Source organism: Silurus aristotelis, assembly GCF_946808225.1.
Source record: "Silurus aristotelis genome assembly, chromosome: 22".
In the NCBI taxonomy this organism is placed as follows: domain Eukaryota; kingdom Metazoa; phylum Chordata; class Actinopteri; order Siluriformes; family Siluridae; genus Silurus; species Silurus aristotelis.
In genome coordinates, this window is record NC_139595.1 from 13,611,997 (window position 1) to 13,631,647 (window position 19,651).

A 19,651-nucleotide genomic window follows, 5' to 3' on the forward strand; every position below is an offset into this window, starting at 1 on the left:
TCAGATAAGTGCGTAGCTTTAGTATTATGAATGATTCTTTACTGACCACTTGTAATAATAATCAATATTTTTAATTTCATGTATTACTTCAAATAACATCAAAATGTATGTAGAAATTATCAAAAATAATTGTTTATACCATTGTCTCTGTGTTGTAAGTGTATTACAAACACTGCCTTATAGAATTTTGTTTGCAATTTTGCCAATTATTTTATAAACACTAGCCTACACTAAAGTAAGTCATGGCTAGGAATGAAAATGTTTGTGTGTTACTTAGGTTTAAACAGTGGCAGGCTCAATGAGAATAACAATCATTCATATAAATTTAACTCCACCCATTTACCAAATCTTACCTAATCAAGATTTCAACAAAATCAAACTATCTTGCTCCCATTCATTTGAAATTCTTCTGAATTCAGCATTTAAATTGGTGCATCTTTTCTTATTTTGTTAAACCTTTAGAGCATGATTAACGATGTCCAGAATAGTCATTGCCTAAAGTGGGTGGCAAGAAAAGTACTTCTCCAGACCTTGGTGGCTTACTGGGCTGTGAACCACCAAACCCAGGATTATTTTGAGAGGTGCAAGTCTTGAGATATCATTTGATGCCAATGACAATAATTTTTAAGTGCCTGGTGTTGCTTTTCTTTCCATAATGGAAACAGATCTTTGCAGGTTCTTTTAGTTGAAATGTGGAACCTCATATGGCTATTGCAGATTGCTCATAAAATAACTTCTGAGCTCAGAGGAGAACATATACAGCTCGCATTCTATAGTAAATCAAAATAATCTAATGCAGTACTGAAAAGTTTAAAGCTCCTAGGAGAAATTAAATCCACAGCCTTTCCTGGACTGGTAATACAAATAGGGCCTTAGCATAGACCTGTTCACCTCGACACTTTTTAGTTGTATAACTCTAATTTGATTTCGAAGATGAATTTTCAGCTTTGTACAAATCATGAGAACAATAATGGTAGAATAGTTGTGTATCCCATCTACGTATGATTTAATACAGTTACAGAAAGAAAATCTCATTCATATACAAAACTAAGATACAAATGTTTTATTCTTAAAATTATTTTATTACTGTAAAATTATAGTGAATCCATTTCTTGTTTATACATTTTTATTTATTATAAATGTATACAAAATTCTCATTTGAAATGCAAAATAACATGAAATGTACAGTCACACTACCATTTTTTTTGTAGTGTTCAAGTGAAATTCCTTCGTTCTGAAACATCTTACAGTATAAATGTATTCCAACCACTTACTTTAAAACCAAACATTCATCATTGTCTTCATTGAAGATTGCTGCAGGGACTATTTTGGTGGTCTTGCTCTAGTTCCTATTAAAAGTGTAACCACAACTCTCCACAGGGCCTAAGGTAGAACCATCAACATAAGTCACGTAGCTAAATCAAGCTGTCATTGAACATCTGAATAACTTACAACTGAAATATAATCTGTTTCCCGTTGCTTACGGTGGTGTCAGCTTCTCAGTTTCCTATAAAAAACATGGTATTGTGGTCTTGTAACTGCGCAAGATTGTCCATGTGGTTGACATCTATTGTCTCAGCTGTGCATGAAGGATAAAACTGTAGATATTCATTCTATTACAACCAACAGACAGTAAAAAATGAGCTACTATGCTACAATTACTACTGAAGAGTTCATCATGAATGTGCAGCTGTTATACATTTCATCATGTGTCAGAATTGATGAGCAGTTAGTTTCGACTTGCAGGCACCTTGAAATGATTTTAACATGTGATTGAAATGATTAGAACAGGTCATTAACAGCCACGCATGTAGTAGTAGTTAAAGCCGTCATTGATGTTTGCAGTGCAAAATGTTTATTAAAAAAAGTTTATTTCTGTTCGTTACTTTATATGCAGATCAATAGATCCAAAATTCTGCCTGTTTTAAAATCATACACAGAGATAAAAGTGTGTTAAGCTTGCATTCATTTGAATAAATGTAATAAATAGTTATTTGAGAAAGAAAGAAAAGGAGAGAGAGAGAGCAAAGATTCTGCGTCTTTTATGCAAGCAAAGAATAACGTCCATCTGTGCCCCGTATATAGTAATAATGACGCTGCTGGTGTTAACTCCTTGTGCCATTTTCACTATATAGAGCAATAGTTTGATTGACTGGAATAATGGCACAGCTGTGATTCAACTATAGGCACAGACCACAAGGTAATACTGCTCATGAAGTTTTACTAACAAGAAATAAATCTGTAGAAACACTATTTGTTTACAAGCTGCAACTCTTGAGCGAGGCCCTTAACCCTTTGTGCTTTAGGGGTGCTGTATCATGGCTGACTCTGTGCTCTGACCCCAGCTTCCAAACAAGAAAATCATTTTACTGTGCTAAAATGTATGTGACAAATAAAGGCTAAAAAAATAAAAAAATAAATAGAAAAACTTAGGATATGATACAAAAACCACTCAAGGCTCTTATATCTTTACTGTGATACACCATGAAGACACTCTAGCCTTGTCTGGCCTCAACATTTCAGACTGTCAACCATCTTCAAATCAATTATGCATTCTTTTTGTAAAGACGTAAATGATCTTCCACCATGTCAGCCCCAGGTCCCTTCACTGTTGATTCAGCGGTAAAAGCCCTGATCACAATACATCAGAGATCAGCAGTGAGCCCCATGAAGCGTGCTATCTTCTAAAGCGGCCTACACCACAAAATCACTTCAGATAAGGATCCAGAAATGAGTCTTTTCAAATTCAGTGTTTCTATTGAACCTCATGAGGCATTACTTCCTATTTCAAGATAACATCATAAAAGGTTTATACAGTTCAGCTTTATACCTAGATCTCGAGTATAATCTTAAATTAGCTTTTTCAAATTGCCTTGAATCTTTCACCTATTAACATTCCCTGCAAATTCAAACCAAAGTCAAAACCTAATTATTTACTCATTTCAAATAATTAATGGTAATTAATATGTATTTTTAGTAACAGCACACAGCTGTTTCAGTTAAATATTTTTTTGGTTAACAAACAATGGCACAAAACAGTTTTTATAGTGTAGGGACATCTGTGAAGCAGGCTAGTTCCTGTCACGTATGCTACGACAGCTATTGTTCCTTTACCTCTGCTGCTGCTTAAACCTCTGCTGCCTCTGTTCAAACAGAAGTCATGCTGCTGAGAGACTACAAATTCCTCAGACCTAAAGGCTGTCACAAAACAAAGATTTCCACAAAGCACTGTAGAACTGCACAATGCACAGCTCCTTCACCATGCCTAAACTTTACATACAGGTTTTATCCATTTACGTGGACAAATCATATGTGTATAAAGTAAACATATACTATATTATATATTATATTATATTTACTATATAAACTGGAATTTAACATAAAATTGCTGGAATGTAGCGTAACAGTATGAGTGTAACAGTATATTTATTCTTACTTTTTCGGTACAGGGTCCCAGCTCTTTTCAGGTCATTGACCAGCTCCTCCCGTGTAGTTCTGGGCTGATTTCTCACCTTCCTTAGGATCATTGAGACCCCACTAGGTGAGATCTTGCATGGAGCCCCAGTCCGAGGGAGATTGACGGTCATTTTCTAATGATTGCTCCAACAGTGGACCTTTTTTCACCAAGCTGCTTGCCAATTTCCCCGTAGCCCTTTCCAGCCTTGTGGAGGTGTACAATTTTGTCTCTAGTGTCTTTGGACAGCTCTTTGGTCTTGGCCATGTTAGTAGTTGGATTCTTACTGATTGTATGGGGTGGACAGGTGTCTTTATGCAGCTAACAACCTCAAACAGGTGCATCTAATTTAGGATAATAAATGTAGTGGAGGTGGACATTTTAAAGGCAGACTAACAGGTCTTTGAGCGTCAGAATTCTAGCTGATAGACAGGTGTTCAAATACTTATTTGCAGCTGTATCATACAAATAAATAGTTTAAAAATCATATATTGTGATTTCTGGATTTTTTTTTTTTTAGATTATGTCTCTCACAGTGGACATGCACCTACGATGACAATTTCAGACCCCTCCATGATTTCTAAGTGGGAGAACTTGCAAAATAGCAGGGTGTTCAAATACTTATTTTCCTCACTATATATATATATATATATATATATATATATATATATATATATATATATATATATATATATATATATATATATATATATATATATATATATATATAATATAAATATATATATATATATATATATATATAAATATAAATGTCCTCTATATCTGGGAGAAGCCCATTAATTAAAACCGACTCCTTAGCCTTCCTCTTTTCCTCCTTCCTGGAATCCTCAGCATTCTCCTACCAATATACCCCATGTCCCTCCTCTGCACATGTCCAAACCATCTCAATCACACCTCCCTCACCTTGTCCCTCTAATAAACTCATTTCTAATCCTGTCTATCCTTATCACTCCCAACAAAAAACCTCAACATCTTATTTTCTTTTTTTAAATTAATGCAATGTTATTTATTTCATTTCATTTCATCTTCTCCCGCTTATCCGTAATTCGGGTCGCGGGGGCAGCAGTCTAAGCAGATTCCCCGGACACTTCTCCGTGTCCAGGGATCGGGCTGTCATGGCCCCCGCCTTCGACTGCTGCCCAATCCTTTCAGCACCGGTCCCTTACGGTCCCTCCTGCAGGTGGTGAGCCCACGGGAAGGCGGCCCTACGTCGCTCCGACGTCACGGTCCTTGGTTTATTTTCTCGTAAGGGTCCCCTGGAGCATAGAGAGTTAAGGGCCTTGCTCAAGGGCCCAAGAGTGGCAGCTTGGCGATAGCGGGGCTTGAACCCCCGACCTTCCGATCGGTAACCCAGCGCCTTAACCGCTGGAGCCACCACTCCCCCGCAATGTTATTTATATCTAACAATATAATTAAAAAAGTGCATTGCATTTGATTTATTCTATTTTGTGATTTATTCTATTTTGTTTTTATATATATATATATATATATATATATATATATATATATATATATATATATATATATATATTTTTTTTTTATATCTGTGTTAATTAAAAACAAAAAGCAATTATGTGTTTTGCATTTCTTTCCCGTATTGTACCGAAATTGAACCCGAACCATGACAAAAAAAGTTACATGCCGAACCATGAAGTTTGGGTACTGTTACACCCCTACTAAAATGTAAGTAATGTTTTCAACATTCTATCCAAATGCAAAGAAGTGAATATACACCAGTCTGTAATTACTGGTAGTTCATAGAGCCAAAGAAAATAGAGCAGAACATTCCTAAATGACTTACACCAAATACATGACTGAGAAAGAAAGATAGAGAGAAAGAGAAAAAGAGAGAAAGAGAGAGAGAGAGACAGACAGACAGACAGACGAGAATAATCAGATCGACTGCACTTGTGTGTTGTGTTTGTTGCACAGAGGTGGAAATTGCACTAGGCGTGCCTGTGTGTAAACCGATCCGAAGGGGTGAGCTGTTTGCCCGGAAGAAAAGGGACACAGACAAACATATACACACATGGCAATTTAGCAAGACAGAAAGACAGGGGGCCTTGAGTCTCAACTTTGATCTGACAATGAAAAGCACATGGTGGATCCAGCAATATAACCCACACTGGCAAACATAGACACACCCACATGACACCCACACACACACATCATTGACTTTACACAATTTACTACTGAATTATGCATTAGTGTAATTAAATACTGTCTGGGTTTTATGTTTCCTTGTACAGACCAACAAAATGTCTCCAGCATGTCAAATGCTTTTAATTATTAGTATTTATTAGCCTTAAATTAACCTCTAATTTAGACTGAAAGATGACACTTTCAGAAAGCTGGACAACTACAGGTTTAATGGACAATGCATTCATTTGCCTCAATGACTGATTTGCATTCATTCATGCTGTAAATATTTACACTCGATGACAAGGCCATAGACATTGTTTAGCAACTGTGGTTGACAGGTTTATTTAATTTGTCTAAAAACCTTGCTAATAGAAATGTATTGACAGCATTAATTGGTCTGTTATTCATAAATACAAAGACTTCCAAAAACATTTAGAACGGAATAAAATGTAAAACTATTTCTAAAAACTACAATTCCAATGAATATTCATACAAACACCTACACACTACTAGAAAACATTAACCTTAATATTTTTAAGAGAAACATCATAAATTTTTTGGTGTCTGGCTTGTGTCAGAGGGTGTTTCACATATGAAATATAGCACCATAAATGGGGAAATAATTTGCTGAATAAAAAAGTAAATTGAAAGCAGATTTCTGATCCAGAATTTATTTAAATACCATTTTTAAGATTATGTTTGGTTTTCTTTTTGGTTGTCTGAGTCAGCTAAATAAAACATGACCACTGCTGTGTATGAGAAGCAACTTACACCCAGAGGATTAAAGTTTAAGCTCCTGGCCATTCATACAGCTCTCATTCCACAGCATGTGTCTGCATTCCACACATGAACCTTCATATGTTTCAGTACATACATTAACCCTATATGGAGTGAGCAATACTGGCTAGACAGGTTAGCTGGGGGGCCAGGAATTAACTGAAAGAGAATTACTAAATGAAGCCTCAACAGAGTAGCTTAGCTAACTAAACAAAGCCTCAGTAGTGTAGCTCAGCTAAGCAAATGTAGCTTTAGCAGAGTAGCTCGACTAACTACAGGAAACTTTAAAAGAGTAGTTCAACTAACAATATTAAGCCTCAACAAAGTATCTCAGCTAAATTTAGCCAAAGGAAAAACTTGTGATCGTTCACCAATTTTTTTTTTAATATTATATGTTATATTAGCTAGGGTAAAGGAAGTTCACTGTTATATAAGTGACTGTTAGATTTAAGTTCAGTCAGAGAGAATATGGCTCCAATCAAACATTTTTATAAAATCTTGGGAAATACAGAGGGATGGAACAAATCCGACTGACACAGCCATTACTTTCAGGCCTCTGTCCAAAGATGTCCAAATAAATTACTATAAGACTTTCGTACACAAATGTCCAAATCCCCTCAACACCTCCTTTTTCTTAGAGTGTATAAGAAATAGGTTTACATTTTCATCTCGTTTCTAGTGGGTTTATTGTCCTGACCCACTTATGAAACATCTGGAACAGTTCAAGGCACATGATCAGATAGCAGCTGTAGGTGACTCTGGACATGCCATGTAATCTACCTTGTAACCTGCAACATTATCATATCTAAAATCTTTTTAAACGTCTTGATTAAACAAGGCTATTTATCACAGTTTATAATGTGATTACACAAATATAGCTACAAAAGCTAACCTGTGTAATTATACAGAAACTTAACCTTATGCTAAATCTTTCTAACATTGCAGCTGGATTTTCTTCATTACCATTTTCCACCTCTCCTTTTGTTTACACACACATTGTTTTTTTTAAATATTTTTAGCTTAGGCAAAAACAAAGTTTTATAGATTTGTATAAAGCTAGCAGGTATAATGCTTGCTTCCTTAGTGGAGTAGTTTGGCTAAATAAATTCATTCAAGGTCATGAAAGACTTCCAACTGTTTACAAACTCAATGTATTGTTTACTAAATCTGCGTTGTAAGCTGTGAGCCAGTTTAACATAGAGTATTAAATTACAATCAATAACTTTCTTTCAGCTTCCGGACCATCTGCATGTTTGATTTGGCACGTTTTTACACTGGATGCCCTTCCTAACGCAACCCTTCCCATTTATCCAGGCTTGGGACCGGCTCTAAGGCTTGTGCAACCCTAATGGCTGGGGTTGGTTCCCTGACCGGGGATCGAACCCGGGTCGCAGCGTGTGAGACGCCGCATCCTAACCACTAGACCACCAGGGAACCGTTGTATTAAATTACAGTCAATAATGGTATAAATTGATGGATCGTTTTGGTTTAAATCTTTTTTTTTTTTTTTTTTGTATACAACGAAAACTTGGTCAATAAACAATGGTAAAACTGGCTCAGCATTGTGTATTGGCCAATACTTACCAATAGCAAAATGGACAAAGTTGGATTGATTAAGCCTAGGTTTATTTTTTGCAAAAACAACTTTTATCTAATGATCAGAATTGTGGCATTGCCTTAACTAATAACTGAGAAGTGCTTTTCAAACTTTTAATTTACCGTCTATTTACAATCTTTTGGGCTGCTTCACTGGCAGCTAATTCCTGAATAAAAATAAAAATCATTGACTAGATTTTCAAATGTCACCAGTACTAAGAAAGTTGAATATTATGTTACAGTGCTGTAGAATTCTCAAATCTGATTGATCAAAAGATGCAAGTAGGTTGATTCAAAAAAATATATATTTTTTGTTTGTTTTTTAGAAGGTACAGTGTATTAGTCATTGATATAGTGGAACCTACTGTAAGTAAATGTTGGAAGAACTCTCCAGATGTGTGCTTTTAAAAAGGTAGTCGGTTTTCCACCACTGCTTCAAAACATAGCACTTTCTAATTTAAGGATTCTTGGTAACATGAAACACTGTTGTTCATTGTTTAGTTTTTATTTCCTTGAGAGAAATGAAGTAATGACCATTTATCAGCTGCTATAACAAAAGTGCTATCAGAAACTAACATGTTTTACAAATCTTCCACTTCATGTAATTATGAACTGATAAAAAGTGTGTAGGAAATTAATCTTCAGACATCACACCACCCTTTGTTAATTTTATTTTCCCTTATAAAAAGATGCCCCATTGTGTCTTAATGCAGATCAGTGGCCTATAAAAAAGAATTTCCATTGTGAATTTTTTTTTATTTCAATCTCACCATTTAGAATTTTACTCATACATTTGTGATTTGTCAGTTCTCTGATCAAAAACTTCTGTCATCTGCCATTCACAGTCCCCACCAAACATTTGTTTGTCCTTAGGTTTGGACCTCAGCTACAATGTATAATATGGACGATTGATGCCCCGCTAGCTTCACCCTGAAGATCTCCATGGGCCATGAGAACCAGGCTGGAAGATATTTATAGATTGTGTCTTTACAGGGGGCTCTTCATTATGAACTCACAGGCATTTCCGGGTTGCCGTGTCTCAAAACCACGGTGGTAGAACAGACGACTTGACTCAGGCTGATATCCAGGAGTTGAAGGAAAATGAAGCAGTGCACATCTTGGCTGTGCTCGTGTACATAAACAAAGCTAATCAATGTAGAGGGCAGACAGAACTCCAAGCTTGAATGTTAGTTACAGTGTGCTTATGAGCCAGATCTTACACAGTTAACCTCTGGTATAACACACAAACAATTATAAAAACCAAATCAAGCATAAATGCAACATGCAACCAGACGAGCTAGGGGTCTTTAATGATCCTCATTGACAGAGGTGATTATTACTATTGCTCAAGAACTAATTTAAATGAGAAGTGTGCAAATCAAAGTGTTATGCAACCGTGTCATTTATTTATAAATCTCCCTATTACTGAAATCTTATTACTGAAAAATGTCCTTACTGAGGAAGGATAAGCATAACTTTGTTAATGCTCTTAACACATTCTCTTACACTAATGATTTTTAATTAAACATGTGTTCTCTAAATAGAAAAAAAATTGGATTTTATTTCCCTCTAAAACATTCAGTTAGGAGATATACAGTTCATCCGTAGACTATTACTAATATACAAAACATGTCTATTTATTGAAAAGATTTGAAATTGTAGTTCAGGTTCTTAATATAAGATTAAATGAAGAAAAATGTATCTTTACCTGCCTGAGGAAAAAATGTACCTATCCTGTACAATAACCAATCTATATTAACACATTTTTTTCCAAAAGTAAAGACTATCATCTTTGGCTAAGCAACAAAATCTAACAATGGGAACAAGGTTCATCATCACATATAAGAAAGAAAACCCTTAATCAACATTTTCTATATGCAACAATACATTGAACCAATGTATAATAGAAAGACAATCAGGTAAAACACCAAACAAGGAACAACAAAGTTATAATTAAGCAGAGCTACTGTTATCACCCTCAAGCCAATAATATTCCTATTACTACTTACCTCAGCTGCTCCCATTAGGGGTCACCGCAGCAGATCAGCCATCTCCAGATCACCCTGTCCTCTACATCTGCCTCTTTCAAACCAACCTACTGCATGTCTTCCCTCACCACATCCTTAAACTTCCTCCTTGGCCTTCCTCTTTTCCTCCTGCCTGGCAGCTCCATCCTCAGGATTCTTCTATCGATATACCCCATATTCCTCCTCTGCATATGACCAAACCATCTCAATCACACTTCTCTCACCTTGTCTCCAAAACGTCCTGCTTGTGCAGTCCCTCTAACAAACTAATTTCTAATCCTGTCCATCCGTCATCATTCCCAATGAAAATCTCAGCATCTTCAACTCTGCTACCACCAGCTCTGCCTCCTGTATTTCTGTCTATGTCAATGTCACTGTCTCTAAAACCATACAACATAGCAGGTTTTACCACAGAGCTATAAACTTTAACTTTCACTCTAACAGATACCCTTCTATTACACATCACTCCTGCCACTCTTCTCCACCCACTCCACCCTGCCTGCACTCTATTCTTCACTTCTCTAACACACTCTCAATTACTTTGCACGGTTGATCCCAAATATTTAAACTTATCCACCTTCACCACCTTTGCTCCCTGCAACCGCACCACTTCACTGCCCTCCTCCTCAATCAGACACATGTACTGTCTTACTGCTACTGAATTTTATTCATTATTTTCCTATATTCCTCTATTTTGATAGAGATGCATGCCAAAGTCTGACATTTTGTATAGAAAAAGAAAAAGGGTACTGCAAGCATCAAAGCACCCAAGATTATAATTTAGATTTTTGTGAAATATTATGAACACCAGCAATAACATTTGATCATTTTTTTAAATTATCTTTCATGTGCTTATATTCATGAGCTAAAAACTTTTTTCTGTTTTATACAGTTAAGTCGCTGTTGCCAATAGCCTTCCTCTGTTGCTCAATAACAATCTATTATGGATACCAAGGCCTAACTTATGTGTTACAACCATGCTTTAAATATCCCACATCATAATTTTCATGTTTTCTATTGTTTTACTTTAAAAAAAAAAAAAAAAAAGAAAAAAACCAAAAAAAAAAAAAAAAATAGAAACAGGGAGTGGAACCATGGGAAAAACATAGGTGTTGTTTCACATGACAAAGTCATCTTTTTCTACTTGGTTTGTATTTATAACCAGGAGTATTTTACCAGAAAGGCCTGACTACAGGGTAGCAATCACTGGATGGAATAATCCGGCACTACCCAGAGACGCGCATTTTGCAATGCCAAATCTGTGGTGTCTGCAAGCCACGAGGCTCCTCCCATGAAGAAGTGTGTTGCACAGATTTACTTGCTGGTTATCCATTTTGTGCGTGTTAAATTGTCCACGAATTTGATTATCAAGGAAGATTCATTAGAGAGAGAATCAGTCTTTAAAAACTCAATAAACACGAGTCAACACCAATAACAAATACTAGCGTACTGACAATGCAGTTAAACAGAACTATCTATTAAGGACTGATCACTTCACAGGTAGCTTGATCACTTTTTAAATGAAATGTATGAAGTACATTACTTTATGTTCCTCACTTGCTTTGCTAAAACAATAAATAAAGGAAACAGATGAACAGTGCCTAGATGCACATAAAAAAAGCCAGGCTTTGCTCTAATGCTAATAATCACTCACTATAGCCATTGCACAGGACCTCAAGATCAGTTGAAGATGGCAGCGCAATGGCATGGACTTTTAGATTGTGGGCTTTTAAGCAAAATAAGTAGACAAGATATATCCATGGGGTTACTGTGGGTGCTAGCTAAAACAGTTAAAGCAGTGATGTCACCAATTTTGACCTGGACTGTGGAACATTTAAGTCTTTTATGTCTTCAATGACAGGTTGGAAAAAAACAAACCATTAAAACAGGCTAAAAAAATGAACATTTACATGGTTACATCACTATTTCTTGCTAACACTTCCATATCAATTATACATTTCCAAAAATATACTAATATATACCAATATGTACTAATAGTATAGTATAGTATATAATATTTTACTAATATGCTTTATTTTTTTCCTGTTTCCTGACTACTGCTAATGCTTTACAATGTAAAAGATTAAAACAATGAAATGCTAAGACAGTTCTCCAGAGTGAATGTTCATTTCCACTCAAGCACTTTCACTTAAGTAAAAGGACAGATGGAAAAGAGATTACGCTAAGCGCACATTACGTGCCAAAAAAAAAAAAAAAAGAAGTAGAAAATATTTTCGTTTTCCGATATGATGTGATTGCATGGAATGCGTTTTAAAGCAAGACTCGGGTTTGCCACACACGCAGAACTGCTTTTGTCCCCCAACAAACTGTTTATCTGCTTTGTTTGGCTACACTTCTGTGAATACAAACACAGCTGCAGCAACACCATGTGACAATCGACTACAGCACCGGAGACTGTAATGACCAGAACTTTGACCTAGCAACCACACACACCACAATATTCACACTGTTCAAACTTAGATTTGGCACAAATATAAGCTTGGAAATAATAGGTATTATAGGGTGCACAAAAATACATTCGATTCACCTTTCAGCTTCATACAAGACTGAGTTCACAAATTAAGACAAATCTCTTGAGCTACAAAGTAAATGCTGAATCATAGATTTTTGTCGATCCTATCTGACATGTGATGAATAGAAACACCAGAGTCAAGACATCTGTGTTGCTTTATGAAACAAGAAATACAGGGCATGCTAGAAACCCAGCCCAGTTAGGTGTTCCAGCCTAGTGTCAGAAATGAGGACGGCTTTAATGGCCATACCTCTGGGAATGTCTCATTCCTGGGTGGCAAAATGTAAAAGATTCACATCTATAAATGAGCAGGTGAGAAATAGAACTTTAACTTACCTCCTCGTCTGGCAATGATGAACGATTAACCATATGAAGGTGCATCAATCAGAGCAACAGAAGTATGTATATGTGAGAGAGAGAGAGAGAGAGAGAGAGAGAGAGAGAGAGAGAGAGAGAGAGAGAGAGAGAGAGAGAGAGAGAGCAAAACATTAATTATATTTCAAAATATACACAGAAATAAATACTTTGATAGGAAATAAAGTAGGAAAACAGCAAAAAAATATTTCTTATTTGTTTTTTTATTAAAATATATTAGCTACTGTACCTACATCTGATTGTATAATATTGTACTGTATTCTTATAAAAATATATCAGGAATTCAGCAGCTAATAAGTACAACTGGTTTTCTCAGATTTGTGGTTAAACCAGTTGTTCACACCCCAGTATCTATTTTGTGCACCAGAGCTTACGTATGTGCGAGTTTGCGTATGTGTATGTATGTGTGTGTCTGAGTTTGCGTGTGTGTGTGTGTGAGAGAGAGGGAAAAAAGGTTATGTGTAAAGCAATGAGGCACTGTGACATCTTCCATTGAGTGCAATTTAGATGCCATGCGTAACCTATATTAATACAATACAAAAAAATTTAAAAAGAAAATAAAAATAAAAACTGGAATCTCTCTTTTAATCCATTCCAAATGTGACATAAAAGAAAGTTACTATAGACCTGAGGATTGTCAACTGCCAACTTTGGTCAAATGTTTTTTGTGGCCAAGATGGACAGTAACCATCACAGTTTATGTAGCAGAACCTCTGTTGTGATCTGTCACACTTAGCTAAGAAAGAGATGTGTTTCATAAGATCTTTTTACTGTTTCAGATTATTTTTTCTTTATATTAATATTATTATTTTACCCTATCTGGACTGATTGATTGCTGTAATAGCTCTGCAAAGAAAAAGGCTTAAAAAGGCATAAATGTTTAATGTGTTCTTAAACAAATTTAGTGTTTCACAAATTAAAACACAATACTATATGAGGGTGAAAAAGGTTGTATTCTCAAAAAAATTCTGTAAATATCATTTGTAACTTGTAAGATGCCAAAAATTTAGCACCAATCATCATCTAGCATATCAGCAACAGTAGCATCTCATGAGCAGTAAACATAGTTTGTCTTTGCGTCTCCCTGTACACAATTGAATGACTGAAAAAAGAAACACTTCAAGATTATTTATATAGAAGAGAATGGAATTTGTACAAGGTGGAAGTTATCTGACATGTACTTCTCTGACGTATTGTATACGTATTGTACACTTCTATACGTATTATCTTATAGTATAGTGTAGCTATGAACTAACTGCTAATGACAAAGCGTTGAAACAATTGAGGCTGTTCACCAACAGAACATTCACCAGATCTTTGATTGACTTGAACAGGTAGTTCAATAGAATTGACTCATTCAAGTACAATTCAAATTCGTCTCTAAAGCGTTCTGTCATCATTCATAATCACCAACCTACTTTGAGACCGTTTCATAAAATATTGATTAATTTCTCTATTGTGACAACTAAAAACACAAAGATCTGCGCACCAGGGAGGAGCCAACATAGTAGGACGTGGGATACAGAACTCCAACTGTGGAATGTGCACCACAATCTTTTCCAACTTCTCCAGCACTATTCCCTCACTCCCATCTGTTGTTTCAGCTGGATTTCCGAGAGACACGACATCTTGGATACGTTTTATTCTTTTTTTCATCCATAGTGTATGCATAAATATCAGGTATCACTTTAATCCTTTGATTCGTTTGAACTGCCAGTTGAAGTGAATTGAATTTCTGATTAATTGGATTTACTACTAAAGAAAAGTCCCAGTGGTTCAACTGAACTTAAATCCTTATTTATATATATATAATTTATTACTGTTTTTAAAGCTTTTAATGAAGTATACCCATTATTGTTCATGTTGAACAATATACAAAAGAATCAGGAACAGGTTCATAAGCTTTATTTACGAATAATAAACATAAGACTCTCTGCATATCCTGGTCAATTATGTGGTCTAGAGATCACTGGTGGCTTTGCATGTCCTGGAAAAGCAATGGCATGCTTATTTAAGAAATATATGCCAGATGATGTTATGAGCAAGAATAACATGCAGAAAATGTATGAAATGGCCAAAAATGAAGAAATCATTTTGCTATAAATATAATAAATGAAGGAAACATTGCAACAAGGAGACCAGAAGAAAGCAATCTGACATCTATGAATGTTTATTGCTGGGCCACTGGGGCCTGCACATTTTTTTTTGGTCCTCCCTGTTTTGTGCCTCAAAAATTTCTCTTTTTATGGTTTGGTCGTGTAGATGAAAATGTTCCTCTTTTTTCTAAGATGGTGACTAAAAAGTCGCACCCTTTCTTAAATCTACACACCCATTTAATGCTAGCAGAAACATCATAAATGTTCTTGAGATAACTATGTGCTATTATCAAGTCATTTTATTTAATAAGATCATGCCACAGTCACGCCACATGATTAACCGACTCACACTTCAGGATACTTATCCTCATACTGGACCCATTTTAAATTTTTTATAAACAGTCCCACAAATGGCTTTCTGAGAGGTTTATTGGCATGATACAAACCTTGGCCATCATAGTGGTCAAACAGCAATTTGTCTGGAAAGTGAGCAGTATCATTGTACTTATCAGGTTTGCTGGTCATATTGAAAAGGGAAATTACTAAACAGGAATATACCGTAATTTCCGGACTATTAAGCGCACCCATATATAAGCCGCACCCGCTGAATTTTACAAAGATTTTTATTTTTAACATAAATACGCCGCACCTGTCTATAAGCCGCAGGTTCCTACACTGAAACTAATGAACTTTACACAGGCTTTAATGAAAGACAGTGTCTGTTACACGGCTTGTATCTAAACAGTAGCCTACCAGGAAAGTCATTGTTCACTGCCTTCCTCCTTCCTTTCACAACAATTTCTCTCGGGAGTTTTTCTTTTGGCATCATCATGCATTTAAAAATCACCATCAGTGAAGCTTTTCTCCTGATGCCGTGTAGCTCAGAACACAGGTGAAGTGTGTTTTTTCATGCCCGGTTGTTTTCATCGTGACGAATGATTCACATTTCCTGTTGACAGTCCGAGTGTGCGGCAGGTCAAACACCAGAGGAGCCTAATCCATATTTATGATGTGGTGCGGCCCGATTCAGTGTGAGCGCATCTGATTTATGTTAAATGTTGCACCGATCCAAACAGCTAGACATTAGCTCAGAACTACCTTGCTGTGTGTGCTTTTTTTAAGCTAGATAGCAGAAGTGCATGATATGGCCAGCATGTGGATACCAGACCTTTAACACTTTTACAAGCATGTTGGACGTCCCAATTTCAAAACCATTACCATTATTATACAGTAGACCGCTACCTCTAAACCCCAGACTCATCAATCCATCTCTCTTAGGACCAACAGTCATGCTGGAATAGGACAGGGGCTTCCCAAAACTGCTGGAAGCTTACATATTGGTTAAAGTGTCTTTGCTGTAGCATGAACATTACCGTTTATTGGAACTTTGGCACCCAAATGCAAATAAATCCCCAGACCATGCATTTCACAATAAACTTCCTGGTAGCTTCCTGCCTCCTGGTAGATAGTGTTCTCCCGGCACTCTCAAATCTCGATTAATCCATCAGACTACCAGAGAATGAAGCAAGATGTATTACTCTAGGGAAGTTTTCACTGCTTCAGAGTTCAGTGACGATGTTTTACACACTTGGCATTGCATATAGTGATTTTAGTTCTATCTGTAGCTGCATGCATGTGTAGAACTTTTTTTAATGAAGCTTCTGCCACATAGTTTTTGGGCTGATTTTTCTTCCAGAGGCAGTTTGGAACTCTCTAGTAAATGATACAACAGCGGATAGGCACTCAGCCACCTTGCACTGTGAGTTTGTGTGGTCTACATATTTATGGATAAGCTGTTCTCACTCCTACACACATCAACTTCACAATAATAGTATCTACATTTGGCTGGGTGATCTTTAGCACGGCAAAAGAATTTTCACCAAACGACTTGTGGAAAAGGGGACATTCTATTACAGTGAAACGGTCAAAGTCACTGCTCCTTTCAGTATTTTACTGTTAATGTTGTTTCTGGTATTCTGTTATTTATTATTATGTCTCTAGTAACTTCTTAATCTTGGTCATGGCCATAATGGATCCAGAGTGTATGCAGAAGATTGAATGTACACCCTGAACTGCATACCAGGCCAACACACCTGCGTATTCGTCAAAAACAGGTTGTAATGTTATTTTGGAGCAAAGTGTGAAAAGACCATTGCGTAGGGCTATTTTGATGCCGCACACCCCGCTGTGTTGTTTCACCCATGTTTGCGCAGATGCCTTCATTTCTGGCCACCGAAATAGCAAATTGATGAGAACAGGAAATAAACACTGGCAGGGCCGAATAAAAAACACAGCACTGAGTTTTGTAAAGATGAAGATAGAGTCAGACGTCATTTATAAGGGAGTTAATTAAAGTTACTGCTTGTCTTGCGGTAGTCCTGTAATACAAGGGGTGCAGCATTCCAACTTACCTTTCGATTTTACAGTTGCATACAACACAGGTTTATTAAACCTTGACAAATTTGCAATAGTGATCTCAATTACATTAATTCCAGAATTTCAGTATTCATCCATATTAAACAATAATGGATATATAAATAAACACTGTTTATACAGGCTTTGAAATAAATTCCGATTTCTAAAATATTTCTCAATCTAGGGACACTGCAGAGGTTGAACTCATTGCAAGACCTTACTTAGCAGTAAAGACAGCATCCTGAGTTGGCACCAGTGTTCATCCAAGTAGTCAATTCAGTGGAATGTATTTTGAAGAGCACTTAATGCCCCAGACTCAGTCTTGGTAAACGAAGTATCAGCTGCTTTCCCTGGCAGTCCTTATAGACCAAAAAAACCCTAAGTACTATGAGTACTACTAAAAGGTACTATGACAGGTGACACACCTTTAAAACCTAAGATTATCTGTCATCAGCAAAAATTGCTTTTGCACACCTGTCAGAGGAATGCAGGCAATGACACACAACGACTAACTTAGCACAAGTGTCCGATTTTTTACAATCAGATACTCAGTTTTACCCTTGAGTATCAGTTGGGAGAATGACATGGAAGTGGGGAGCCTTCAGAGAATAGAAAAATGCCAGGCCTGAAAGAAAAGCAGCACACAAGAATGCACTGTCCCTTGTGAAAATGCACAAATATGAGGGATCATGACTGCTGAACTATTTTCGTCTCTCTGCTATGGGAATTGTGCTTTTAGTAGTAGGATGTTGTCTTCTGTTCAACAAAAAGCAACTCAATCCACATATTATATATATATATATAGGCAGCAATGGCAACCCTCCTTGTATAGATGAAAAAGTGTTTTTTGTTTACATGTGATGACCTCAGCTGTCATGTGAGTTTGATTCAAGATTCAAGCTACAATATTGCGCACTACCTTGTGCATCTTGTGTGGTCATAAAAAATAATAGATATGCAATAAATAAAAAAAACATAAATTAAGTCTATGTTCTTATATTTACACGAGGCAGGGTCTTGTGCTACATAAGGCAATGCACACTGATCATTTAGTATAAAAGAGTAATAATGTGGCTTTAGTCGTGCAAGGCTGAACCACCGTTGTTGCACCTACCAGTGTGAAAATATTGCACGCTTTCACGCTGCAAAAGCATCACGCACACGTCGCGTCACTCACCGTGGTTAAAGACTGGAGTCCTGAACCGGCCATTGATGGACGCGTTCTCCATTGCTGCGGACGTGTTGTTGTTTACCTTCCACGCGTGCAAGTTTTTTGGAAGAATATTCCAGTGCTATCGAGCGTGGTGGTACAATAAGAAAAAAACCAAAACAAATAAATAAAACCCCAATCGTCCCCAATGAACGCCTCTATTGCGCACCGTCCGCCGCCTCGCGCTGCTGAGTGAGTGCGCGTGAGTCGACGAGGTGCTTTAAACGCAGCGCCGCGCGCCATTGGTGGAGACGGTACGGCGTCACGCGCCACGGCAGGGATGAAAACAACCGCACGTGCACGCGCGGCGTGAACCCGGGCTGCCTCCTGTCTCCAGTCGGATCTCATTTATTTGCTTGTTTGTTTGTTTGTTTGTTTGTTTGTTTGTTTGTTTATTAACTTGATTTTTTAACATTAGAGTGAGTATATATAATCCATATTTTGATGCATTGTTGTGAGTCTTGTTGACAGTTCTGCAAAAAAAAAAAATCTAAAATAAATAATGTAAACGTTATGTTATTTATGCATGCATTCATTTCATGTAAGGTGGGAGAATATGGTAGTCTCTTGTGAATTGAATTGAATTAACTGGAAAGAGAAACTGTCTTTTTTTACACCCACTCAAAAAGCACAGCCAAACTGGATCTCCTGGATTCCTGGCCACAGGTAGCTTTGGCAATTTAAAAATTCTATCCAATCTTAAGAAATAATGGCAAATAATCTTATTTTACTGATCTTCTTCTTCTTTCGGCTTCTCCCATTAGGGGTCGCCACAGCAGATCATCCAGCTCCATACCCCCCCTGTCCTCTACACCTGCCTCTTTTACACCAACCACCTGCATGTTTTCCCTCACCACATCCATAAACCTCCTCCTTAGCCTTCCTCTTTTCCTCCTATCTGAAAGCTCCATCCTCAGCATTCTTCCACTTGTTTTACCCCATGTCGCTCCTCTGCACATGTCTTAACCATCTCAATCTCACCTCCCTCACCTTGTCTCCCAAACG

At 36.8% G+C, this 19,651-nt stretch overlaps 1 protein-coding gene across 2 annotated transcripts in view; it reads right to left on the reverse strand.

Annotated features, from left to right (window-relative positions):
• septin4b (septin 4b) overlaps positions 1 to 18,855 on the reverse strand; it is a 60,924-nt gene extending 42,069 nt beyond the window's left edge. The window contains exon 1 of one of the 2 annotated variants that reach the window (XM_083525872.1): positions 18,614 to 18,855. In XM_083525872.1, coding sequence (XP_083381998.1) covers positions 18,614 to 18,646 — 33 coding nt within the window. In that variant the 5' untranslated portion in view covers positions 18,647 to 18,855. Of the gene's footprint in view, positions 1 to 18,599 lie in introns of both variants that reach the window. The other variant, XM_083525874.1, reaches the window with a different exon arrangement.
• Positions 18,856 to 19,651: the final 796 nt, after the last annotated feature.